The sequence below is a fragment of the Microcaecilia unicolor genome, chromosome 3 (genome assembly GCF_901765095.1).
Source record: "Microcaecilia unicolor chromosome 3, aMicUni1.1, whole genome shotgun sequence".
In the NCBI taxonomy this organism is placed as follows: Eukaryota; Metazoa; Chordata; class Amphibia; order Gymnophiona; family Siphonopidae; genus Microcaecilia; species Microcaecilia unicolor.
The window spans coordinates 116,270,055-116,297,947 of NC_044033.1; the positions used below are offsets into that span (position 1 = coordinate 116,270,055).

The 27,893-nt window shown below is 41.5% G+C and overlaps 1 protein-coding gene across 5 annotated transcripts in view; it reads left to right on the forward strand.

Moving 5' to 3' along the window:
• The window catches only part of PLCB1 (phospholipase C beta 1), a 1,287,346-nt gene that overhangs the window by 352,642 nt on the left and 906,811 nt on the right, over positions 1-27,893 (forward strand). For 4 of the 5 annotated variants that reach the window (XR_003941444.1, XM_030196316.1, XM_030196317.1 and 1 more), the window contains one exon: positions 23,731-23,799. Coding sequence is in view for 4 of the 5 variants with exons in the window: in XM_030196316.1 (XP_030052176.1) it covers positions 23,731-23,799 (69 nt within the window). In the remaining variant the exon portion in view is untranslated. Of the gene's footprint in view, positions 1-6,957; positions 6,971-23,730; positions 23,800-27,893 lie in introns of those variants that run through there. The other variant, XM_030196318.1, reaches the window with a different exon arrangement.

Genomic DNA, 27,893 nt, shown 5'->3' on the forward strand with positions numbered 1-27,893 from the left:
AGGTGAAGAGTAGGCATGCCCTGCGCTAATCGGGTAACACAGGTGAATTACCGTGCCCTGCCCCATTAGCATGGGTTTAGCATGGGAGCCTTTACCGCCTAGTAAATAGGTGGCGGTAAAGGCTCATACGCTTATGGACATGCACTACTTGGGAAATTATTGTGTGGCCAATAAGGGGAAAATAGAAATTGCGGCCATTTTACTGCCACATTACAAGTGGCCTGAGCATGTGGGAAACACGTGCACTAAAAATAGCACAGGTCACTTTTTTTTTTGTTACATTTGTACCCCGTGCTTTCCCACTCATGGCAGGCTCAATACAGCTTACATGGGGCAATGGAGGGTTAAGTGACTTGCCCAGAGTCACAAGGAGATGCCTGTGCCTAAAGTGGGAATTAAACTCAATTCCTCAGTACCAAAGTCCACCACCCTAACCACTAGGCCACTCCTCCACTCCTCATTTTAGCATTGCTTAGTAAAGGGACCCCTAAGTCTGGATAGTGGGTGTCACCACTGTATAGAAACATACTGTATTTATTTAGGGGCCCTTTTAACTAAGCTGTGGTATGTGCACCCATACATGGGTCATTCCTGCATGCTAAGGTCATTTTGATTGTGCTATAACCCCCCCCCCCCCCCCCCCCCCGATTTTCTATTTATTTCATTAATGGCCATACACTGATGTTGCCATTAGTGCACAGGAAAAACACAAAGGGAGGAGACAATCCAAAACCTCACGTATGTGTAGACAACAGCAAGGAAGTGAGGCAAAGAAAATGAGGACTTCCAAAGTTTAAAATATCTAGGACCTTTAATGTAGTTACAGATTCAACCCATCTAGGACCCGACATAGCCGTGTTTCAGCGTGCGAGTCTGCCTCAGGGGTCAGCAAACCTGTAAACATGTACCGGTAGGCAAAAGGTGATAGACTGAGATCCTATATAATATAAATTGCAGTGCCTGTATTATAACAAGGCACCAGTGCTCTGCTAGGCAAAGAACAGCTCCGGTAAAAAAAAACAAAAAAAAACCGGCGGTGTACTGCCTTGTGATAATATGGGCACTGTGATTTATTTAATATAAGACCAATTATCACCTTTTGCCACCAGTATTCCAACCAATATATATTTACAGGCTCACACGCCGAAACACAGCCGTGTCGGGTCATGGATGGATTGAATCTATAACTACATTAAAGGTCCTAGCTATTTCAAACTTTGGAAGTCTTCATTTTCTTTGTCTCATTTCCTTGCTGTTGACATTAGTTCAGAGCCATTTTTTAAAATGACTGCAGGCGCACTTACTGCCACATATTAAGGGCTCCCATGTTATCCGTGTGCTAACCAGCTAGCATGTGGTAATTGTAAATTTTAAAGGCCCTCTTTGCGCCCCAGGAATACCCTTCTCCAGGGCCAAAATGTCTGCGCTTCCACTATGTGTTGGGCCGCCTGCCTAAATCCTTTTGATATTCCATCCCAGTGATATCTCAGTTGTGCAGGTATCAGAAGGCGTAAGTCAAAGGTAATGTCCATGACCATGGCCTTCTGTCTATCAGGATCTAAGTGAATCCTTGGTCATCTATGTTCCCACATATATTATGAGTCCTTAAATTAGTGCAAAGAGTGTGTATTATTTGTATGTGGCTTAGTTTGTAGTATAAATGACAGGTGGAGAATACTAGAAAATAGAGACAGAGATAGATTTCAGAAAGAAGGCTTTAATCTTACCAAGTTTTCAATCAAGTACAGACATCAAACAGATTCTGGGTTCAAAAGCACAGAGCTCTGCCGTCCGAGAAGTGTTGGGGAGGACTCCAACTCTCTCTTAAAATCTTATCTCTTTTATAGCCCCAGGTCCCAATGCAAGTCAATTGTGAGGTACCTTTTTTTCTAATATTTCTCAATTTCTGAGATCATATTTTCCTATCCGGCCAGGTGCTTCCGTTCTAGCTATTGCAAGTTATTGTGCAATATCCTCTTTTGTCAACATGTTTTCTCTTCTGCCAGAACATCTTATTTTTAGCATATCAGTTTCACTTCCTCTTTTTTTTTATCATCTTATGATCTAAGTTTCATCTTATAGGAAGACAAACTCCATTTTAATAAGTGCTACATTCAATTTGTACCTGATTTTGTTAAGACTCATCTATAAGGCCATTAGTAGGTTATCAGGCCTAGTCAGTGCTTTTCAGCTGTACAAAGCTATGTAGCTTGGCCCACCACTATTCCAGTGGATAGATCTTAAGCTAGAACACATATTAACTTGCAGGAAAAGCAAGTCCTTGCTCAGCCAGTCATATATTTTTAAACCTAGCTGGTATTTTTACAGCCTGAGTCCTAAAATCTGGCCTTCCACCCTTCCGGTGGGCATCCAGTGAGGGCCTCTTGCTGTAGTATAATTATACATTCCCCACTTGTCACCCCCTCTGGAGAGGGGTGACACAAAGCTCGTCAAGCTTGTCATCATCCATTCCAGAAGGTGGCAAGCTATCAAACGAGAGGGGGAGCTTTGGTCTTACAAATTGTTAGAAGGTATGGTGCAAGATAGGAAACTTCATTCTCAGGTGATATATTATTTGGGCATATGGAATTCCCTTTTTATTACCCAACCCCTTGGGCCTTAATCTTGATGTTACCCCTCTTGAGGTAATAGCAATTTCAGGTGGATCATACTAATAAACACTTTCAGGTCTTTCTATGGCTTCTAGTGTATCTGTTGCATAGTGCATGGGGAGATAATCTAATGTATCTATCTCAGTGGGCTTGGGAAGGAACAGTGGTTTTGATTAAGCATTGTTATGGGCTCAACAAATATATGGTTAGTACTCTGATTGCAGGTTGTTTTAGGTTGTAGGTATTCAGAATCCTTAAACAGGTCGGAATTCCTGGACCTTACTATTACTCATCATTAGCATCCAATCATGAGCACTAAAAAGTGGATAGCAAGTATGAGGTTGCCTAATACTGCAAAAATGGTCAATCCTAGGAATATTTATATTAACAAAGGACATGCATGGATCTTGACATATGCATAATGACCTGGAAGTATGGGAAGCATTTTATATATCCGTTACCCCACTTGGAGCTTAGTCAAACCTACAGAAAGACATGCAGCTTAAGTAAGCCTACACCAAAGTTAAACAATTGCACAACTGGTTGATACTAACAGGGTTTACACCTACATTATGATATCATAGCCAGTATTAGGGTTTGATGTTACCCTTGTATCTGAGCAATATCAACTTCAATTTAAATTACATAAACAGAAATAACGGGGAAACTCTTAGAAAAACAATTAGAACAATAAAGGAAATAATAGGAAAATAAAAATAAAACCTTTTCAATATCTAGACAGGATTACTGCTAAACTGAAAATAAAACGAAGTATGAATCTATAATGTCCTTAAACAGCAACAGTAAATCTCAAATTAAGTATCCGTTCTGAATTCTCTTTCATCGATCATGGTTGAGGCGGTGGAAGCGCAGAAGAATCTGGATGGAGATCTGGAAGATCTAACAGGGCTGGATTTTCACAGCAACTTGGGCAAGGAATCAGTAGAAGTGACAGTCTTAATACTAGGAATTGGGATTTGCAGAATGTATCCCCACTTCTGGCTTGCATAATGTGCAAGACAGATTGGTAAGTATTACGAAGAGATGATCCAATAACAATGGTAAAGTTTATGGAACAAAAGAAAAGAGTACAAAAAACTAACAATAAATATTGATTGTTCGGGTTATTGATGTATGGAGGGTCAGGATTATGGTGCACAAAAATAGGCAAAAGGCACGGACAAAGCGTTGCAATCTATCGCCAGTAGGTATGGAATCTTCACCTGCGATGACTAACATTCACCAAGGGTTGGGCCCTCAGCTGCAGGAGGCCAGCAGGACTTACGAGCTCATTTCCTTGCTGTTGACATTAGTTCAGAGCCATTTTTTAAAATGACTGCAGGCGCACTTACTGCCACATATTAAGGGCTCCCATGTTATCCGTGTGCTAACCAGCTAGCATGTGGTAATGTAGATATGCTAACTGCTTAGGGCAGAAACACCGCTCTCTGCCTCTGACATGCCTCTGCTAAAAAAAAAAAGTACATGGTTAGCACTTACACATCTACAAATTAACACGGAACATGTTAGCACATCCTGTGTTAGGCTCTTTTTGCTATGTTAGGCATGTATTAGCACCTAAAACAGCATAGTGAAAGGTAACCTAATTTATTTGTTTATTCAGTTATTAAGATTTATATACTGCCTTTCCGAAGAAATTCACCCAAGATGGGGTACAGCAAGTTTAATTTCATTTCACATACTGTACATACATTTTTTTTAGCATACACTAAACATTATAGTTAAATGCTGACCACTACAGGTTGAATTAGATCTGGATATTCAGTGTTGGGCCATATCCAGGCACTGACATTGAATATCCGGATCTTGGAAGTCACTGGAGTTATCTAGTCCCGGATGATATTCAGTGTTGGCCATAATTAGGATAGCTATTTATGTGGTCCAACATGGCCAGTTAGTTATTTAGTCACCACTGTTCCCTCTAAGCTGAGTGGGAGTCTTCCAACTGGATTGCTGCCAGTGAAGGGTGGTATTTCAATATCATGTTTTCAATCACCAGGCACAGGCACGTTCTCAAGAGTCCTGTAGAGCTTGCCTGTCCCTCACTATTGAAAATGTGATAGTGAAATAGCGCCCTCCACTGGCTGGGTATAGATGGAGAACAACAGTGCCGGTCACTGAAAATCGACTGTGCCTGGATAACTCCCATGTTTGCCTTGAGTCTGCCTCCAGGTCACCCCAGCAGTAAGTAGAGTGCTGTGGGGGTCTGCACCAATATTTAGCAGTACTATTCAGTTAAATGCTGCTAAATATCAGTGACTGGGAAGGGCAAAGTGATTTACCTGGGCAGGAGCATCTTCCCTAGGGTTACCATATGTCCTGTTTTACCCAGACATGTCCTTATTTTGAGGACACAACCAGGAGAGTTTTGCCAAACTGCCCGTTTGTCCGGATTTGTGGACAAACAGGCAGGCTGGCAGGCAGGCCTAGGGGTGTCCTAGCCTCCCCTCCCCTTACTGTACTGCCCTGGTGGTCTAGTGACCTCTTTGGGGCAAGAAAGAGCCCCCTCTTTCCTGCCCAGAGCGGCTGCAAACTGTCTCTTGCTGCCTCCCGTCCCAGCACCAATTCAAAATGACTGCTGAGAGAGACCTTGCAAGATTTCTGTGGCAAGACTTCCGCAGAAGTCTTACAAGGTCACTCTCAGCAGCCATTTTGAATCGGTGCCGGAACAGAAAGCAGTAAGACAGTCTGCAGCCGCTCTGGGCATGAAAGAGGGGGCTCTTTCCTACCTGGCCTGAAGAGGTCACTAAACTACCAGGACAGTACAGTAAGGTAAGGGGAAGGGAGGGGAGGATAGGACATCCTATGGGGGTGTGAGAGGGGCGGGGTGGGGGTATGAAAGGAACGGACCGATATGTGACAGGGGCAAAGTGAATGTGGCATGGGTGAGGTGGGGGTGTGGTGGGGCAGGGCATGTGGGGGGGGGGGGGGGAGCAAATATGGTAACCCTATTCTTCCCAACTAAATCACTCTGAATATCAACCAGTAATTTTATTGAGCTTTTGCTGCATCTAAAGCCATTTTTCAATTGAAAAAGAAAAAGCCTTTTATAAAAGTGTGTGGCCATTTACATGTCTGTGTACATTCACCTACAAGAATGTGAATCCTTATATATGCAGCACAAGTAGGTATTCCCATGGGCAGGACAGAGGTGGAGTTGTGACGTACATATTTTATGAAGTAGCTCTGGGATTCTATATATCGCTCCTTAATTTCCGGAAATCAAAGTGTATTCTATAACAATGCACATAACTTAATTGTTTAATTAGTGCTGTTAATTAAATGTTAACAAGTAATTATCAGCACTAATTGGCATTAAGATTTATATGCACAACTTGCTAAGCATATTCTGAAACATGGTGCGCATAAATTCTATGTTGCATAGTTGAAAAGGGGGCCTGGCTAGGGACAGCGCATGAGCGTTTCTGAAATCTATGCACATTGTTATAAAATATACCCGCTCTGCGCCTAATTTAGGCATCGGGATTTATGCCAAGTAAAACATGGTGTAAATGGCCACAACTACATTTGGTTGCATGTAGAGGCGCTCGGCGTTATTCTGTATACCGCACGGAAATTTATGCCTATTCTATAAAATTTAAGTGTACTTTACAGAATATGCCTAGGCGTATTTTTTCCACACAGAATTTTCAGGTATCCGTTTGTGGTTATAGAATAAACACGCACATTTACACAAATTATAGTGGCGGAATGGCCTAGTGGTTAGGGTGGTGGACTCTGGTCCTGGGGGACTGAGTTCAATTCCCACTTCAGGCACTGGCAGCTCCTTGTGACTCTGGGTAAGTCACTTAACCTTCCATTGCCCCAGGTACAAATAAGTACCTGTATATGTAAGCCGCATTGAGCCTGCCATGAGTGGGAAAACATGGGGTACAAATATATATATATATGCATTGGGGCATTTGAATGTTATTGGGGTTGGTTCTGGGTGCTAATTATTTAAAGGCATATAAACACCTATGCAGCCTTTGTATAAGCATCATCTTCTAAAATTACTCCTATAATATGCACTACAATGTGGTAAAATGTTGCAGTTATCTTATGTTAATTGTCAATTAACGCACAGTAACTACAATTAAAGCACAGTAACTACAAAAGATTTATGTTAACTGTTGGGGATAGTCCCAGCAGTTTATCTTTGAATTAATGTAGAAAAAAATGTCATTACTGTTCCCCTGATTCTATAACGTCACCAAAAATTGTGCATGCAAATTTAGGTGCATTCCCAATTTGTGCATGCAATTTAATAGAAAAATGATTTAATAGAATAATAAAATAATGATAGATTTAATTGGGACTTATACTCATAAAGTCAGGTGCAGGATCCATGCCTAAAAGTTATGCATGACCCGAAAAAGGGGGCATGGAAATGGGAGGGTTTGTGGGCGTTTCAGGGTGGATTGAGGGTGAGTTTTTTAGTTACATATGCCACTGTGGAATAACAGTGCTCTGCACGTAAATTTATGCATGGGCATTTGCAACATATTTTCATTGGTGCAAATGGCAGTACCTAAATTTACACACAACCTCTCCGCTTAAACATTAGTTCTATAAACCGTGCTGAATTTTAGGCGTGGCTTATAGAATACTGCTTCAGGGGGTTTCTTTTGGTGGTGATCTCCCCAGTCCCTCCTCTTCTCTAGGGTATACATATTCAGGTCTTCCAGTTTCTTCTCATACCTCTTTTGGCGTAAACCTCATGCCATTTTTGTCGCCTTTCTCTGGATCACTTCAAGACGTTTTATATCCTTAGCAAGATATGACCTCCAAAACTGGTCAAAATACTCCAATGACTTCTACAGGGACATCAACACCTCCTTTCTTCTGTTGGTTATGCCTCTCTCTATACAGCCTAGCATCCTTCTGGCTATGGCCACTGCCTTGTCACACTGTATTGTTGCCTTCAGATCCTCAAATACTATCACCCTGAGGTCCCTCTCCCTATCTGAGCATATCAGCCTCTCACCTCCTAGCAGATACGGTTCCGGTGGACTTCTATTCCCTAAGTGTATCACTCTGCATTTCTTTGCATTGAATTTTAATTGCCAAATATTAGACGATTCTTCAATTTTTGCAGATCCTCTTTCATGTTTTCCACTCCCTCTAGGGTGTCCACTGTATTACAAATCATCCACAAGTAGGCAAACCTTGCCTTATAATCCTTCGGCAATGTCTCTCACAAATATATTGAACAGAATCAACCCCAGCACCAATCCTTGAGGCACTCCACCTTTCCTTCCTCTGAGTGAATTTCATTAACCACCACCCTCTTGCATCTACTTGTCAATCAGTTCCTAATCCAGTTCACCACTTTGGGTCCTAACTTCAGCCTGTCAAGTTTATGAGGAACCGTGTCAAAATGCTTGGTGGTTAAAGTGGTCCCATGTTAATGCTACATTAGCTAGTTAACACATAGTAAGTGTAACATGCTAGCTGGCTAATGCTTCTGTATCCATGCCATGCTCCCTGACAGAAATATTCTGAAAAATTCAGTAGTGCGCGGTTTCACACCTGAAAACTGGCAAACTACCACAAATCCCCTTAATGCAATCATGTAGTAGCCTGTTTCCACTAATTAACTGCCTGTTAAATGCTTAATGCCCTTTGGTAAAAAGGATCAATAATTAGGGGGTATTAACTGTATCATATTATCTGCCACACTATCTCTGCATGAACTGTACAGTCCCCTCCAATTCTCTGACCATTCTGAGGTCCCTTACCTCAGAGGAAGTGAGTGAATTAATTGTTAACATGGTGGTCATGCCATGGTAGCCATTATTATATATGTAAACCCTAGGGTTAAAGCTATTCCAATATAGCTGTATGACATGTCTAACTGTAATTATTAAACACAACTATATATCTTTGCAAAATTGTTTATTCTTCTTCTACCAAAACATAACCATAACTATCCTCTTACTTAAAACCACTCACCAAATCACACTCCTCATACTCACTCTACACATGCGCATGTTTGGGCGTTTTTGGGCGTCCTGTCTGGCAGTGCACTCAGGTTTGGCATCCCAGTCACTCAGAAAGATCCTTGATGCTCTGTTTGTAGTGAACAAAGACCCCTGATGACGCTCTTTGGGAGCGAAACACAGTACCGTGTAGGGTCATATCATCAATACAAGTGATATGAGACATTAGCGGTATTTGTAAAATTATACAAGCCAGTAGTTGGGTTTACAAACTACGTGCGATGTGACTGTTGATCGTAGAGGATGTAAGAAGAACAAGTCAAAGGAACTGCTGCAAATAAGTCCAGTTGAGTCATCACGCTCACGCCAGTTTCACGTAGACACACCGATAACAGAGCACTTTATTCGATCAGTCAGACACCACGGACCCTGAGGAAGGATTTGAAACTAAGGCCTAAGTTGGGCCGTGGGAGGTGTCTAGTTGACTTTAGATTGAAAAGATAAATGCAATTGATCCGTACTATTTTTATAGACGGTTTGTTGTTTAAAGTATTAGAGCAAAAGCCATACACATTTTTTGAAACAGAAAAATAGTAGGAGGAGGTTTTTTACCCATGATGATTTAAGGGACCTCCCTAATGTTGGTGGTATCAACGAAGGAGTGTTCCCTTAAAATTTGAGGTTTTTTCCTCCTATTATAAAATTTTGCTTGTTTACATCAGAATTACTAAGGGTCATTACTGTATGCCACGGTGGCCATTAGTGTATGCCAACTGCTGCATTAACAGTTAAGGCAGTTTACTAAAGGGTCCATTTATTTATCTATTTAATAAGATTTATTTACCGCCTTTTTGAAGGAATTCACTTAAGGTGGTGTATAGTAAGAATAAATCAAACATGAGTAATAGACAATTACAGCAGTAAAAATATTCAAATAACAGTACAAAGTATGGCATAGAGGCATATTTTCAAAGCACTTAGCCTTCCAAAGTTCCATAGAAACCTATGGAACTTTGGAAGGCTAAGTGCTTTGAAAATATGCCTCATAGTATACTACTTACAATGTCAACACAATACGTAATAGAACATTTTAATTGACAGTGTAGGGTATAATGTCAACGTAACATTTTAATTGACAATGTAGGGTATGATGTCAACACAATATGTAATAGAACATTTTAATTGACAATGTAGGGTATAAGCAAAGATGGAACATATAGATAGGTAACAAGAGTAACAGAGTAGAAAATAAATACTAAGCTGCAGTAAAAAGTGGCTTTAGCTTGCCCTTATATGGGTCTTTCCCGCATACTAATGCCATTTTTACCACAACAAGAAAACAGACGATTTTCCATTTTCAGAATGCATTAATGTTGCCATTAGCAAGCAACCATCAACAAACATTAGCATGTGAGCACTTACTGACACCTATTTTGTAGGTTTTTTAGATTGTAAGCTCTATTGAGCGGGGACTGTCTCTCTATGTCAGGTGTTCAGCACTGCGTGCGTCTGGTAGTGCTATACAAATGTTAATAATAATAATAATAATAAGGGCTCACTTGCTAATCCTGTACTAATCAGTTAGCACACAGTAATGCAGATGCAATAACTGATTAACAAAGAAACGCCCGCTCAACTCCACCAGATACACCCCCTCTGCGAAAAAATTAAAATTATTTTTTAACGAGTGTCCCTAACGGTAAGCCCTTTTAAGCTTTGGTAAACACATACTAATGCTTACTGCAGCTTAGTAAAAGGAGCCCTAAAGAAGTGCCAGTTTTTTTTTTTTAAATAGTCAATAGAACTGTCAAAAAAAACATTAGTGCATGTTCAAATAACAATATTCACTAATATAGCTGTTCCCACAATGCAACGAGGCTGAGGGTAGCCAAGGAGGGAGGAGGAACACAGACCCCTGATATTCAAAGCATTTAACTGGCCGGGAGCGGCACCTGGCCAGTTAAATGATATTAAGGCAACTAAGCACCAATATTCAGCACAAGATAGCCAGCTATCTCCGCTAAATATTAACGCTTAGCCAGTCAGCGCTGATATTTAACGTCTGGCTGGCAATGTTTGTCCGTGTCAATAAGTGGAATATCTTAGGCCAGTTCCAACCTTGGGTTGTTTCCCTATAATGTAGTGTGCCTCTTGGTTCTCTACTGTTTTCATTAATGAAAAGATTGATGGTGACCTTATGTGAGATGGCTCTCTTAATGTCATGAAAAAAGGTGACAGGTTTAATCAATCTTCTCTAGTTAAAATGCAGCAAGTTTGTGGCCTGTCTTTGTATAGCTGACGTTAGAAAGTATTGGATGTTCTCTAAGAAGTATATTGCATGGTTAAAACAAGTAATTCAGTATGGTTAAAACGTATTCATAAGAAGCTCATAAATAAACTCAGTGGGCTAAAATTTGGACATAAACCCCCTAATTCTATAAAAGTCATCTGAAATTGCGCATGTAATTTAATTAAATAATGAGCCAATTAATGCCAATGGTTGGCTTTTTAATAAGCAATTATTGGTGCTAATTGAAATCAATTAACATGTAAAGGGGACATTGGAATGGGAAGTTCATAGGTGTTTCATGGATTTGAGTTAGGTGAGCAATTATAGAATAAGGGTGTTCCATGAATAAATTTAGGCAGGACATTTGTACCACATTTTCGTTGGTGCAAATGGACGCCTCTAAATTTACATGTGACCACTGTGCTTAAGCGATATTCTATAAACCACACCTAACTGTAGGCATATCTTATAGCACTGAAGCGGGGTATTTTGGTGTCAATTGTTTTAGGCACAGTTTATAGAATTCACCCCAAAGTGGTGAACTGGATTGGGAACTGGTTGACTGACAGATGGCAGAGGGTGGTGGTATATGGAGTCTACTCAGAGGACAGAAACGTAAGTAATGGAGTGCCTCAAGGATTGGTACTGGGGCCGATTCTATTCAACATATTTGTGTGCAACTTTGTTGAAGGGTTAGAAGGAAAAGTTGTTTTTTCTTTGCGGATGACACTAAGATTTGTAACAGACTGGACTACACAGAGGGACTAGGCAACATGAGAAGGGATCTACAAAAATTAGAAGAATGGTTAAATGTTTGGCAGTTAAAATTTAATGTGAAGAAGTGCAAAGTGATGCACTCGGGGTGCAGAAATCCAAAAGAGCAGTATGTGTTAAAGGGTGTGAGACTGATATGCATGAATCAGGAGAGAGACCTTGTGGAGATAGTTCCTGATGATATCAAGACTTCGAAAGAATATAACAAGGCAGTGACTGTTGACCAAAGAATGCTGGGCTGCATAGAGAAACACATAATCAGCAAAAGAAAGAAGGTGTTGATGCCTCTGTGCAAGTGATTGGTGAGGCCCCACTTGGAGACTAGAAGACTTGAATATATTGTAATAAGGCAGGTAAACAAGGATATAGCAAAAGGCCGTGGGCCAAAGAACTACAAGGTCCAGAATTCCCTGGGGGCCCCGGGAGGGATTCTCATAAAAAGTGGGAGGGAAGATAGCCCAGGGTATAGAGAGCCAATCTCCCCAGTAACCTGCAGGGGGAGAAACAGCCAGGAAGAGGCCCAGTTCCCATGGCTGCGTAATCAATATCGGATTCCTCCCAGCTGTGAAGGAGGGAGGAGAGATATTCTGAACCTTCTGAAGCTAGAGGAGAGGGAGGGGGAGGCAGAGTTACCTGAGGAAATGGATTACAAAGAGGCAGAGCTGGACATGCCTGCTGGATTGCCAGTTCCAGGAGAGACAGCCAGCATGGACTGAGAGAATACTCAAGGTTAATCTCTCCAACACAAGAGCACTTAGGAGGCCACAAGTGTTTGTTCTGTGAAGAGGGAGGTGTGCTACCAGCCTTGCTAGTGACAGAGCTGGTGAAAGTGCTGGAGGAGGAAAGGTAGGACGTTCCTGGTTCATATGATTTCTTCCTCTCTTGGGTTTGTTTGTTTTTTTGTTATTGTAAACAACCTTGATCTGGTACAGTACCTGTAAAATGAAACTGTAAACCACTTAGGTCTAAGCAGTATATAAATACTGACTGAACGAATCAATGAATGATATATCAAATTTTCATAAACAGTAACTTTAACATGAATGGAGGTTGCAGTAAGGTAGTCTTAGGAGTAATATAAGGAAATACTTAGTCACTGAGAGGGTAGTGGCTGCCTGGAGCACCCTTCCAGGAGAGCTGGTAGAGTCAAAAATGGTGAGTGAATTCAAAATTCAAGAGATAGATGATGATGCCTAAATAGAAAGAGGATGGAAACAAAAGATGGCTGTTGAGGTATGATGATAGGCAAGAGTAGTGGGAACTAAGACCAAAGGTGGACAGACTTCCATGGTCTGTGTCTCATAAATGGCAAAAGACTGAATGAAGATTCACCATATATAACCTGGGGGAGCTACGGCCATTGCCAGACAAACTTCTATGGTCTGTATCATGCAAATGACAAAATACAGGTGAAGTTTGGCGGGGGGGAGGGAAAGAAAGCTTGGCTGGTAAGTTGAATATTGTCAGTAATACTTGGGGGGGGGGGGGGGGGTGATCTGGTTGGCATGGTAGAGACTTGACAACCAGTGTTTAAGCATGGGTGACTGGGGCCCACACAGATTGGCAAGTACAGCTCTGACTACTTTGTTGGGCAGACTGGATGGACTGTGCGAGTCTTTATCTGCTGTCATTTAGTGTTTTACAGTGTTACATATACAATATCATAAACACAGCAACGGGTGCACATAATTATATACCGTACTTCCAACTACTATGTATGACAAATGAAAACCTTTCCTATTCCCCAATTGGTAAGCTTTAATATTATTTTAAGGAGTATTTTGCTATAGAATATGAAACAATCTATTTAAATGTAGGTTGCCTGGGTATATTTTATGTTCTATTGGTGTGTGTGTGTGTGTGTGTGTATATATATATATATATATATATATATATATATATATATATATATATATATATATATATATATATAAAGAGAGAGAGTGAGTGAATGAGTCACCGGTATTGAGCTGGTTATACCATAGCTGGTTAAATGTGAAATTCAACACCTAACTGGCCATGGTGAACCACATAAAGATAGGACTGACTTTTATGCGGTCCTTTTTATGTGTTTAATCTGATCGGTTACGTGCACACTTTCTGAAAAGGAGATGGGATTTGATATACTGCCTTTCTGTGGTTACAATTAATGCATACAGGTACTTTTTTTGTACCTGGGACAATGGAGGGTTAAGTGACCTGCCTAGAGTCATAGAGAGCTGCGGTGAGAATCAAACCCACTTCCCCTGGTTCTCAGGCTACTGCAGTAAACGTTAGGCTACTCCTCCACTCCTTATAAAAGAATCCTGTTCAGAAGAAATGGATCCGAAGGAGCTTAGCCGAGATTGGGTGGCAGAGACGGTGGCGGGAGGCGGGGATGGTGCTGGGCAGACTTATACGGTCTGTGCCAGAGCTGGTAGTGGGAGGCGGAACTGGTGGTTGGGAGGCGGGGATAGTGCTGGGCATACTTATACGGTCTGTGCCCTGAAAAAGACAGGTACAAATCAAGGTAAGGTATACACAAAAAATGGCACATGTGAGTTTATCTTGTTGGGCAAACTGGGTGGACCGTGCAGGTCTTTTTCTGCCGTCATCTACTATGTTACTATCCAGCTTATAATCGAAAGTGATCGCCGGCAATCTTCCGACACAAATCAGGAGATGGCTGGCGATTTCTTAAAAGCGGCGAAATTGGTATAATCGAAAGCGGCATTTTTGACAGCATTGCCGCTTTTCCGTGGTTTCGCCGGCAAAAGTTCAAGGGGGCGTGTCGGTAGATTAGCGAAGGCGGGACATGGGCGGGCATGGACGTGGCTACCAGATGGCTGGCTTTCGCCGATAATGGAAAAAAAAAGCGGCGTTAAGCAGTATTTCGCCGGCTTTACTTGGTCCTTTTATTTTCACGACCAAGCCTCAAAAAGGTGCCCCAACTGACCAGCCTCAAATGCCGTACCCACCTCCATGACAGCAGAATGTGTTGTATCCTCCGACAGCCTTTCCCTGGTTGTGATGTGGCTCTCGGGTGAGTGTGACACCTTCACAAATGGGGATAGCGTGTCAAATATCCGAGTGGGTGCCCACCTGGGCAGCAGTGACCATCAAACGGTTTGGTTTGATATGACAGCTAAAGTGGAGAGCGGCCACTCAAAACTCAAAGTCCTGGATTTCAAGCGTGCTGACTTTAGTAAAATGGGGGAATACCTGAGGAAGGAGATAATGGGCTGGGAGGAAATACGAGAAGTGGAAGGACAGTGGTCCAGGCTGAAAGAAGCTATAAATAGGGCCACAAACCTTTATGTAAGGAAAGTAAATAAAAGCAAGAGAAAAAGTAAACCGATATGGTTCTCCAAGCAAGTGGTTGAGAAAATAAAGGCTAAAGAGTTGGCGTTCCAGAAATACATAAAAACTCAAGAAAAGGAACACATGGAGGATTACCGAATGAAAATGAAAGAAGCCAAGAGAGAGATACGAATGGCAAAAGCGCAAGCGGAAGAACAAATGGCTAGAAATGTAAGGAGGGGTGACAAAAATTTCTTCAGGTATATTAGTGAAAGGAGAATGACTAAAAAGGGAATTGTGAGACTAAAAGATACTGCGAACCGCTATGTGGAAAATGATGAAGAAAAAGCAAATTTGCTAAATAGATACTTTTGTTCTGTTTTCACAAAGGAAAATCCTGGAGAAGGACCGCGATGGACTGGAAATAATACAATTGAGAATGAAGTGGATAGAGCACCCTTCACGGAAGAAAGTGTGTATCAACAACTTGAAAAGCTAAAGGTGGACAAAGCCATGGGACCGGACGGGATCCACCCCAGGATATTGAGGGAGCTCAGAGAGGTTTTGGCGGTTCCTCTTAAAGATTTGTTTAATATATCCTTGCAGACGGGAAAGGTTCCGAGGGATTGGAGAACGGCGGAGGTGGTCCCTCTTCACAAAAGTAGTGATAGGGAAGAAGCTGGAAACTGCAGGCCGGTAAGCCTCACTTCAGTTATTGGAAAAGTAATGGAAGCGATGCTGAAGGAAAGGATAGTGAATTTTCTGGAAGCCAATAAGTTGCAAGATCCGAGACAACATGGTTTTACCAAAGGGAAATCGTGCCAAACGAATCTCATTGAGTTCTTTGATTGGGTGACAGGAGAATTGAATCAGGGACGAGCTATGGACGTAATCTACTTAGATTTCAGCAAAGCTTTTGACACGGTTCCCCACAGGAGGCTCTTAAATAAACTGGAGGGGCTGAAGATAGGACCTGAAGTGGTGAACTGGATTAGGAACTGGTTGACGGACAGACGCCAGAGGGTGGTGGTGAATGGAATTCGCTCGGAGGAAGGAAAGGTGAGTAGTGGAGTGCCTCAGGGATCGGTGCTGGGGCCGATTCTGTTCAATATATTTGTGAGTGACATTGCTGAAGGGTTAGAAGGTAAAGTTTGCCTATTTGCGGATGATACTAAGATCTGTAACAGAGTGGACACCCCGGAAGGAGTGGAAAACGTGAAAAAGGATCTGAGGAAGCTAGAAGAATGGTCTAAGGTTTGGCAATTAAAATTCAATGCGAAGAAATGCAAAGTGATGCACTTAGGGAATAGAAATCAACGGGAGATGTATGTGTTAGGCGGAGAGAGTCTGATAGGTACGGGCGGAGAGAGGGATCTTGGGGTGATAGTATCTGAGGATTTGAAGGCGACGAAACAGTGTGACAAGGCGGTGGCCGTAGCTAGAAGGTTGTTAGGCTGTATAGAGAGAGGTGTGACCAGCAGAAGAAAGGGGGTGTTGATGCCCCTGTATAAGTCGTTGGTGAGGCCCCACCTGGAGTATTGTGTTCAGTTTTGGAGGCCGTATCTTGTTAAGGATGTAAAAAGAATTGAAGTGGTGCAAAGAAAAGCTACGAGAATGGTATGGGATTTGCGTTACAAGACGTATGAGGAGAGACTTGCTGAACTAAACATGTATACTCTGGAGGAAAGGAGAAACAGGGGTGATATGATACAGACGTTCAAATATTTGAAAGGTATTAATCCGCAAACGAACCTTTTCCGGAGATGGGAAGGTGGTAGAACGAGAGGACATGAAATGAGATTGAAGGGGGGCAGACTCAAGAAAAATGTCAGGAAGTATTTTTTCACGGAGAGAGTAGTGGATGCTTGGAATGCCCTCCCGCGGGAGGTGGTGGAAATGAAAACGGTAACGGAATTCAAACATGCGTGGGATAAGCATAAAGGAATCCTGTGCCGAAGGAATGGATCTTCCGGAGCTTAGTCAAGATCGGGAGGCGGGGCTGGTGGTTGGGAGGCGGGGATAGTGCTGGGCAGACTTATACGGTCTGTGCCAGAGCCGGTGGTGGGCAGCGGGACTGGTGGTTGGGAGGCGGGGATAGTGCTGGACAGACTTGTACGGTTTGTGCCAGAGCCGGTGGTTGGGAGGCAGGGCTGGTGGTTGGGAGGTGAGGATAGTGCTGGGCAGACTTATACAGTCTGTGCCAGAGCCGGTGGTTGGGTGGAGGGGCAGGTGGTTGGGAGGCGGGGATAGTGCTGGGCATACTTATACGGTCTGTGCCCTGAAGAGCACAGGTACAAATCAAAGTAGGGTATACACAAAAAGCAGCAAATATGAGTTATCTTGCTGGGCAGACTGGATTGACCGTGCAGGTCTTTTTCTGCCGTCATCTACTATGTTACTATGTTAGATGCCCTGCAGAGTCACATTAGCAATGCATTGTGGTGGGTGTAGGGTACTGGGCTCTACTCCCATGGTGCTTTCCCCCCCTGCTAACTGGGTCAGAGTGTGCCCAGTTTTGTTTCCTGTTGTAGTCCATGCGGTAGTGGCCATGTTTGTAAGCCAGTTTTAGTTCCCTTTCCTGTGTTACCCACGTTAGAGAACGTAGTTCTTATCTTGAATGGTGCTGAAAGAGGGCATTGTACACCATTGTGCCAGCTCTGACCTACTGCTAATCTTAGTACCAGGGGACTCTTTGCCAGTGGGGCACAACCTCTGATCTGCAGTTAACTGTGAATAAACGTGCTTATTTCAAGAAAGGACTTTTTCAGAGAGATTAGTCTTCAGGTGTGAACTGGTGTGCCAAAGTTATACAGCAGCAATAAGTCCTAGAGGCTGTATGCAGGTCCCTGGAGCAATTTTAGTGGGTGCAGTACATTTGTAGGTAGTGGGTTGGGGGGGGGTTTGGGGGGCTCAGCTCTCAAAGTAAGGGAGCTATGCACATGGGAGCTTTTCTGAAGTCCACAGCAGTGACCCCTAGGGTGGCTGGTTGGTGTCCTGGCATGTTAGGGGGGCCAGTGCACAAAAAATGCTGGCTCCTCCCATGGCCAAATGCCTTGCATTTGGCCGGGGTTTGAGATGGGCGACATAACTTTCCATTATCGCTGAAAAACAAACCCGGCCATCTCAAAACCCGGCGAACTCCACGGCATTTGGCTGGGCTAAACCGTATTATCGAAAAAAAAGATGGCCGGCCATCTTTTTCGATAATATGGTTCCGGCCAGCTGTAGCGCTGCCGCCAACATAGATCGCCGGCGATCTGTTTGGCCGGCGACGTTCGATTATGCCCCTCCATGTTACTATTTCACTTAGAAGGGCTATTCATGTTTGAGACATGCATAAACTGGTATTTAAGTGTTTATTTTGCATAAACATCTAAGTTCCTATTTTACAAAGCTGGTGTATGCATAAAAAAAACACAAAAAACCTCAACTACATAGAAATGGCATGGGGGCGTAGTCTAGGGGTGTGAGGTCAGCATTTACACCTCCTACCAAGCACATTTTAGGTTTTGACAAACTCCTCTGATAGAGCAGCACTGCACTGGAGGGATTATGGGAGGTTTCCCCCTTAATCCCCAAGTGCTTTTTGTCCCCCCCCCCCCCCACAAAAAAAAAAGAAAAACTGGCTAGAGATACCAGCCTCTGTGACAGTGTCAGGAAAATACACATTAATATTTCTAAAATGGTTAAGGTAAATATGTATATGTCAGCAAATACAAGTTTATATTGCTATTCTACAATATAACTGTATATGTGCTGTTAATGTTTGTGAAGTTTATTGTCCTAAAATGAATATTTATGCTGCACACACCCAGCACATAAACATCTATTTCTCCTGTATTTTAGAACATGCTGTATGTTGGCAGATTCTGTTCTGAAATACTGATGAAACTTGAAGATGTCCTGACCTGGATATCTGAATTCTGAACTAAATAGGAGCTGATAGTAAAGAAGGCCAGCATAGAATGGAATATTTTCAGACAATACAGTGCCTTAATAACTATATAGTAACTAACTTGTTAGTCTCACTCACACACACAAGGAGTGATACGGGCTGCACATACTGCAGCAGGACATGTCTACCCACTCCTACCCTAGCTGAGATAATATTTAACCATCTCTCTGACCTCATGAGCACCTTTCTTTGTCACCTGATTTTCTAACTTCTCTTACTCTCTTACCTATTTTTTATGTTCCATCTTTGCTTATACCCAACACTGTCAATTAAAATGTTCATTGTTCAGCACCCTTATTTTATCATCATCACTTTAATATTCCCTTATCTCTTGTCTTGTTTTGTCTGTCCTAATTAGATTGTAAGCTCTGTCAAGCAGGGACTGTCTCTTCATGTTCAAGTGTACAGTGCTGTGTACGTCCAGTAGCGCTTTAGAAATGATAAATAGTAGTAGTAGTAATGTTCTATTATGTATTTTGTTGACAGTGTAAGTAGTATATTATGTCATGCTTTGTATTGTTACTTAAATATTTTTTACTGCTGTAATTGTCTATTGCTCGTGTTTCATTTATTCTTACTGTACACCGCCTTGAGTGAATTCCTTCAAAAAGATGGTAAATAAATCCTAATAAATAAGTAAAATCAAACATATAAACGGCGAGTGACCGACTCACTCGCAAATGCGCAGTAGAGACTTCCCTCTCTGTCCCGCCCCCGCGTCAATACGTGATGACGGGGGCGGAACAGAGAGGGAAACTGCGCAAAGCCGCTGAGGTCACCACCACTCCCCCCCACCCGAGGTCGCCGCTACCGCTCCCCCCACCCGGTGTCGCGGCCGCCAGCCCTCCACCCGGCCCAGGCCCTCTCTCCGCTACTGAACTTACATCCATTCGCCGGAACGCAGCACGCACATCAGCTGAACTGCCGTCCGCCTTCCTTCCCTGCCTGTGCCCTGCCTTCGCTGACGTTACGTCACACGAGGGCGGGACACAGGCAGAGAAGGAGGAAGGCCAATGGCAGCTCAGCTGATGTGCCCTGCTGCGTTCCGGCGAATGGATGTAAGTTCAGTAGCGGAGAGAGGGCCTGGGCCAGGTGGAGGGCTGGCGGCGGTGACTCCGGGGGTGGTGGTGGTGGGGAACGGTAGCGGCGACCTCACGGGGGGGGGAGCGGTGGCGACCACGCGGGGGGGAGAGGTGGTGACCACGCGGGGAGGGGGGAGCGGTGGTGACCTCCGAAAACCCCAATACCAGCCCGTTTTAACGAGCTCAACGGCTAGTAAAATTTATAAATTATTCTACAGGTTTTTGAGATCTAAAGGGAAATATTATAACCAGGTACCTGGTTTAAGGTGGCAAAAATATGCCAACTTCAAACATATTTTATAAAGAAAACTAGGCACCCACTTAAAAAAAAAAGAAAATACTAGTATAAATGTTGCAGTTTTTAAGTGTCTGCTGGCATCTGGCCTGGCCATTGCAAAAGCGACCAGTTTGCAACCCAATCTTCACAAGGGACTGATTTCTGCCAGGCCACAAAAATCACAGAGTGCATCAGCTTGAAGTCAGCATTAAACAAAGAAAGGCCTGAATGACCAGGTCACAAAAGTCAGGAAATTCACAGTGTGCCAACTTTTTTATAATTTAGCCAGCTGTGGAAGTATACATTGGAGAGCTGTTCCTGTCTTCCCTGGGTTTCTCTTGTCTCTGTTCAGGGATTTTGTCTCCTCTGATTTATCCATGCCCTCTTTAATCAGAAGTCTAGAGCTTGGCCTCGTAATGCGGGCTTGTGTGGGACTGTTCTAAATGGGGGGGGGGGGGGGGGGCTGACAATTTCCTATATACTTATTCACACTGTCATATCAAGTCAAATCATGAGCAATAGCATGCCGATAGGTAATACATCTTTCTTTAAAGATTTTCAATGCTGCTTTACATTGTAGGAAAAAGACGTTCTTTTCTGGGGTAGCTTCTACTGCCTCCTTCTGCTGTTCTCCTGGGAGATATCCATTCACAACAAATATAGGTGCTAAATGTTTCATAACAACACTATATTCCTTTCTGCAAAGTAGTGATTTACACCATAGAAAATAACAGTGCTGAAATAGAACAGATGTTGTTAAATTATTACATATTGGGCAGTGGGATGGGATTTTAATCTGTACACCAATCTGATGGCAGCTTATACATATTTTAATAAATATAAATATGCTGGACAGGTTTGATAACTTTAGGGTCTAATTTATAATGCCTACCATGGAAAGAGTGAAGTAAAGGGGCCATAAATACATATCATAGGAAAATGCTTGTAGTATTACATACTAGTGTTTCCCAAGTCAGTCCTGGAGTACCCCTTTGCTAGTCAGGTTTACAGGATATTAACAATGAATATGCATGAAAGAGATTTGCATAAAATGGAGGCAGTTTATGCAAATCAATCTCATGCTTTGGGTCTATTGTCAGTGATAGCAGTGATAATTATTTTTTAAATGATGGCCACAGCCACTGAATATTGGCACTATACATATACCTCAAGATTCTATATAACATGCCTAGAGATCTGTACCGAAATAAAAGCATATTCTATAACAACGCGCATAACTTAATTGGTTGATAACAGCTCTTAACAAGCCACATTGAGCCTACAAATAGGTGGGAAAATGTGGGATACAAACGTAACAAATAAATAAATGATGAATGATAGTTACCAATAATTAGAATTTACATGCACAACTCGCTAAGCGCATTCTGTAATGCAGTTCGCCTAACTTGTAACGCACGTAGGCAAAAAGAGGCATGGGAAATGGGTGTTTCGTGGGCATTCTGAAATTTACGTGCGTAGTTATAAAATATGGCCCAGTGCGCCTACACCGCTTATAGAATATGCTTAGTCAGCACTGAATTCTGCACCAATGTTTTAGGCACCATATGTAGAATCTCCCCCATAGTCATTCCACGCTCACTCTGGTTTTATCATATCCTGCCACAATCTGAATAAGGCTGCTAAGTTAGAGAGATTTTCACTCAACTACAGATAGTGCAATTAAAAATCTGTGGATAGAGAACTTATACATTTAGGACTGGAGTCTATAAAATTGCACGTTCAAATTTCCAGCTAGTGCATAAACGTGGGCACACAAGTTACAAAACAGTGCCAGTTGCATGCCTAACTTAAATGTTAAATTAGGTGCCAACTGTTTTTAAATACCAATAATAGCCCTTAAGTGGTGTTAATTGGTGCTAATTGGCACTAATTTGTAGCTACACAGGTAATTGCACTTAGACATTAGCCTAAAAACTTAGGGCCTGATATTCAAAGTGATTTAACAAGTCAGCAATGGCCACTGACCAGTTAAATCGCATATAACTAGCTATCTGCAAATATTCAGTAGGAGATAACCTACTTATTTATTTATTTATTTATTTATAGTATTTATACCCCACATTATCCCAATGGCGTCTCAGCATTTATCACCAGTTGATTTTTACCGTGAGCTGAAAAAGTTACCGTACCTTTGTAAAAGACTCCATTTATGTGCTAGCTGATGGCCAGTTAGCGCTGATTTATCAGCTTAACTGGTTATTGGCTGGTGGCCAAAAATGAAACCATATATTCAATCCCGGTTGCTAGAAATGGCCCGGCATTGAATATCCGGGTTCAGCACTAGCAGCAGGCTTTAACTGGACTGCTCGCAGCCATCTGAAAATTGGGGGGGGGGGGGGGGGACTCTGCCTAAATGCTATAGGGCACAACTACAAAGCGGGCATACGTTAGGGTGAATTAGGAATATATCTTGCAGTTGTGTGTATGTTATAGAATACTGTCACTTATGCATGCAACTACCTATCTTAGGTGTGACCATTTATATCAGATAATGATATGGTATAAGTGCCAACTTACGTTCTGTTCTGTAATGTTAATTTGGCATACAATTGCTGTTATAGAATTGGCACTTGGCAGCCACATTTTTCTGCATCTAATTTTTGGCACATTTCTTGAATCTATCCTTTAGGGGGTAATTCTGTAAGGAGCTTCTTGGTTTTAGGCAGCAAGAACACATGCAAATTCCAGTATTCTAGCAGAACAAAAGGAGTAGGACCAAACCAGGAAGTTTAAAGCAATCTAGTTTGTAAATTCGTTCTTTATTAAATTGTTCAAGTCTTCAAATAAAGTGAACAGAAGAGAGGGAATCCAAAGCATAGATAACCAAGCCAATATGTGGAAAAAAAGATGCAAAATGAGCCTTCAAGAATAGGTTGGTATCAAAATGGATTTTTATTGGAAGACCCGACATGGTCTGTGTTTCGGTGGAACACCTGCATCAGGGGGTCTATTAAAAACATTAGAATTCATAAACATCTACAATATATATCAAGAATCAAAATAATAAATATGAACTGAAGATAAATAAAACCATATAAAATTACAATTAGCATCAATCATAAAAAATGAAAACTTACTCCAGTTTAAAATCTTATAATATATGTGTGGATTTTGCAATCTGACTGGTGAGTTTTGGACACTCAAACTAGTATACTATTAAAAGTAGGCACCTGCTTCTTATTATAGAACAGACTTCAAATAGGTGGTTTCCCAAATGTAGGTGCCTCCTTATAGAATTGCCTTCTTAGTGGCAGCCACTAACCTGTATTTGTTATCAACCGACTGGCGAACGCCTGTATGGTACCATGTAAGCCACATTGAGCCTGCAAATAGGTGGGAAAATGTGGGGTACAAATGTAACAAATAAATTAATAAAATAAAAACATCAAAGTCCTTTTGAATGTTGGCTCAAATGTATATTGCTATATGGATTGAACAGATGTTTGAATGTTTTCCTTTTATCTTTGTTTTTCATAGGAAACAGAACTCCTGGATATGAGTTTTGTAAAGGATGCCAGGTGTGGAAAACATGCCAGAGCTCCAAAGGTAGGAAATGTTAAGAGGGTGATTTCTTGATAGCTATTAGATACGTCACATGAGGTTTCAGATGTATACTATGCTAATTGATTTCATTGGAGTCTAAGGCTATTGGAATTCAGACATTCTGAAGAGTAAATTTCAGGTTTTATATGTGCAGTGCTGGTTCATGAAATATGGCAGTTTGTTTTGGGATTAACAGAAGTATATATTTTACTTTCTGTGAACAAGCATTAGTATTGTATCTATGTTATTTGAATGTTCAAATGCATACTTATTAGATGTTTCATTAGTATTATGAGGACATCATATTATATCTGTTTTTTTAATTTCAATGCTGTTAAAAGTTCATATTTCTGATACTGTTTCATGGCAGTCCTATTAGGTTTTAACATGCTGTTCTCAAGTTTACCTCATATATTGTATGTATGTTTATATTTGGTCATTTTTACTGTTACTCTGTTAATAAAATTGTAAGTTTTATGTTAAGCTATACCTGCTGTACCTCGCCTTGGGTGAATCTCTTCATAAAGGCAGTTAATAAATCAAAATATCTATCTATCTATCTATCTATCTATCTATCTATCTATCTATCTATCTATCTATGCATGCCTGATTATCAAAGCGATTGAAGTGGGCAGGAGAGGCTCCTGTCCACTTACATCACACTCTGTGACCCAGCCACCAATCAGAGGCAGTCAACCAGGCAGTGCTGCTGAATTTTAGCACAAAGCAGCCATTTTTTAGTTGGGCTGCACAAGGATGTTACGACGATGGAGTCAGGGAATAACCAGCAGTTATGCGGGTGCCAACAAGTGTGAATATTCAATGCTGATGTCCAGATATGGCTCAGCATTGAATATATGGGGGATAATTCTGCTCACATCAATGAGCACATTAAAAAAAAACACTAACCACCACGAGCTAAATATTGACCAGATATAAGGAATGGGCATCTAGTTATTGATGGTTAATAACTTGTTAGCCAATTAGGTTGTGCATGCATCTCGGCAGTATGTTCAAATTTGGGGTCATATGGAATCTGGGGGGTAAATTAATTTGAAAGGTATTTTATAGAATAGAGCCTCGTGCTTACACACATAATTGCCAATTATTGTCACCTATGTGTCATTCTATAAACTTCATGTGCACTTGTCTAAGGGGGTTAATGTGCTTTGTAGGCACTGCAGAACAGTCAGCGACTGGCTATTTTCTATTTCCAAATCCAAGTGAAAAATTAAAATGCCATTTTGTGATTTTATTTGCAGTTCATATGCTGGTTTGAAAGCCGATAGGTCTTATATTATTTTTATATCAGATACAAACATACAGATTATATTTATGGCGCTTAAAAAATCTGTGTGGAAAATATTTCCGTCTAAGCGTATTCTATAAGCGGCGCCTAGATTTAGGTGTGGTATATAGAATACACTTAGTTGATATCCTAGTGCCTAAAACTAAGTGCCTCCATTTAGACCAATGAAAATGTGGCATAAATCCTGGCGCACGGATTTAGGTGCAGAGGGCCATAGTCTATAACAGTGAGCATAAATGTTGGAATTCCCACAAAATGCCCATTTCCCAGCCTATAACCATGCCCCTTTTTGCCTGCATGTATTAAATTTTAGGCACAATGTGTTACAGAATATGCTTAGTGATTGTGTGCATAATTCTAATTACTGCAAATTAGTGCTCATTATTGCTTAAGTGCTGTTAACAATGCTGATTAGCTTGTTAAGCCAATTAACTTATGCACATTGTTATAGAATACGCTTGGATTTCGGTGCGGAATTCTAGATGTGATATATAGAATCCAAGGGATAGTGTGTATAAAACTAGAGTATAAGATGTGTAACCCTGGGTTGGATATGAACATCAGATGGGCTACACAAATTTGTGACCATCTCTGAGAAAAAATGACTAAAGTTACCAGAAACAAAAATATAATTATGTTAGAGCAAAAACTTTATAATACAGGACCCCAAACCCTGTCCTTTTATGTGAAAAAAAACCCCATTTAAAAAAAAAAGTATACAGAATTTCAAGCATGTAAATTTTTCAGGCTGCTTATGGACCCATGACATGAAAAACCAGCCATTCTCAACATTTTGGATCCACTAGTTTAGACACCTTTTCCCAAAGATGGTCACATATGTTTTTTATGAACTGGCTGAAAATCAAGGCCAGGTCTAGCAAAGATCGAAGCCAGCTGGCACAGAATCAACTCTCTCCACACACTTCTCACAGTCAATAAATCAGCCCACAGTTTAATATTCTCAAAACTGTGGAGGGTTTATGAATTTGGATGGCCAATTAACAAGGGTAATATTTCCACCAACTATTTACAACTCTTGTACATTCCAATACAGATAATTAAAGTAAGAGGTAACAGTTTCAATATTCTAGACTCTTTTTCCTTATTCTGCTTTCTTATTTATAGTTTCAAGGCATAGTGGGTTCCTTTAAGAATAGTCTTCTTTACTAAACTTATTTATTAGACTCCTTACTCATCCACACCTCCTCTGAGCACTGTCCCAAAGGGAATCTCCTCTGTTAGTCTCTCTTTCTCTATAGATGAGCTAGGCTCTCTTAAACTCTACTCACAGAGTCCTTGTAGGTTGTTCCTTTTCCCCTGGAAAATAGCTTCTGGATTCTGTAGAAATACTAATCAGGACCACAAGGGCTTAATCTTGTTTCCTCTTCCTCTTCTTTCTCCTTGTAGGAACTTGGGCCGGAAAGCTGTTTCCCTGTGCCAACTTTATCCTCTAGAAAGTACAGCAGCTTTCAAGGCTCTGGTGCTTGCATCTCCCTTGTTGCCTCCTTCTGGTACTCTGACTTCAGTGGCCAACCCCCCCCCCCCCTCTCTCTCTTTAGTGACAGTCTTTGGTGAGGTAGGAGGCCAGCCTGGTCCCTGAACTATATCCTGACACAATGTCTGAAGACTAGGACCAAAGACACAGACAGTCCTCATCCCTATCAGCCCAACTTTCCCCTCCAAGGGCTGGATCCTCCCACCCTGTCACTCAGGCAAACAAAGGCCCTGTTCTTGAAGTTGTAGGGGTTCATGAATGGTCAAAACTCCTTTCATTCTGGTAGAGTATTTAAGGTTCTGGTACCTTAGCCACCTCAACACAGAGCCAGAGATACTAAGGTGCATTAGTGTAATAATGTGTTATTTTATTCTTATATTCCACTATTATCCAAAAACAAATTTCGGTTCAAAGTAGCTTACAATTTACATTTTGATAGAGTTACAATAGTATTGTGCAATGTGGAGAGGGCATCTATAGTTTGAGTGGTTATTCATAGAGGTTTTGAAGAGATAGATTTGAAGAGGAGAAGGTAGTGGTAGCTTTTGTGTTCAGTTGTAGAGTTCTGGTGATGTTTATTCATATACTGTTTGAAGGGTAGATTTGAAAAATCTTTGTGATTAGCTGTAGAATTTTTTTGAAGAGGTAGGTTTTCATTTCTTTTCTAAATTGGAGGAGATTTGTGATGCTTCTCATGGTTTTCGGTATCGAGTTCTACCATTTGGAATCCTGGTAGCTAAATCCTGCTGTATAGATAATTTTGTGGATGGTGTTTTTGCAGTTGGGTAGATATAGGAGTAGGTAGTTTATGTTTACTGGGCTGACATTTCTTGAGGATAGTTCAGTCACCTTAAGCATATATTCGGGTGCCATTCCAATTAGTATTTTGAAGATTAGGGTTCTCGCTTTGAAAAATATTCTTGCCTTGACTGGTAGCCAAAGTAGTGTTTCAAGCAGTTGGGTTGCTCTTTAGTACATAAGTACATAGTACATAAGTACATAAGTAATGCCACACTGGAAAAAGACCAAGGGTCCATCGAGCCCAGCATTCTGTCCACGACAGCGGCCAATCCAGGCCAAGGGCACCTGGAAAGCTTCCCAAACGTACAAACATTCTATACATGTTATTCCTGGAATTGTGGATTTTTCCCAAGTCCATTTAGTAGTGGTTTATGGACTTGGCCTTTAGGAAACCATCTAACCCCTTTTTAAACTCTGCCAAGCTAACCACCTTCACCACATTCTCCGGCAACAAATTCCAGAGTTTAATTATGCGTTGTGTGAAGAAAACTT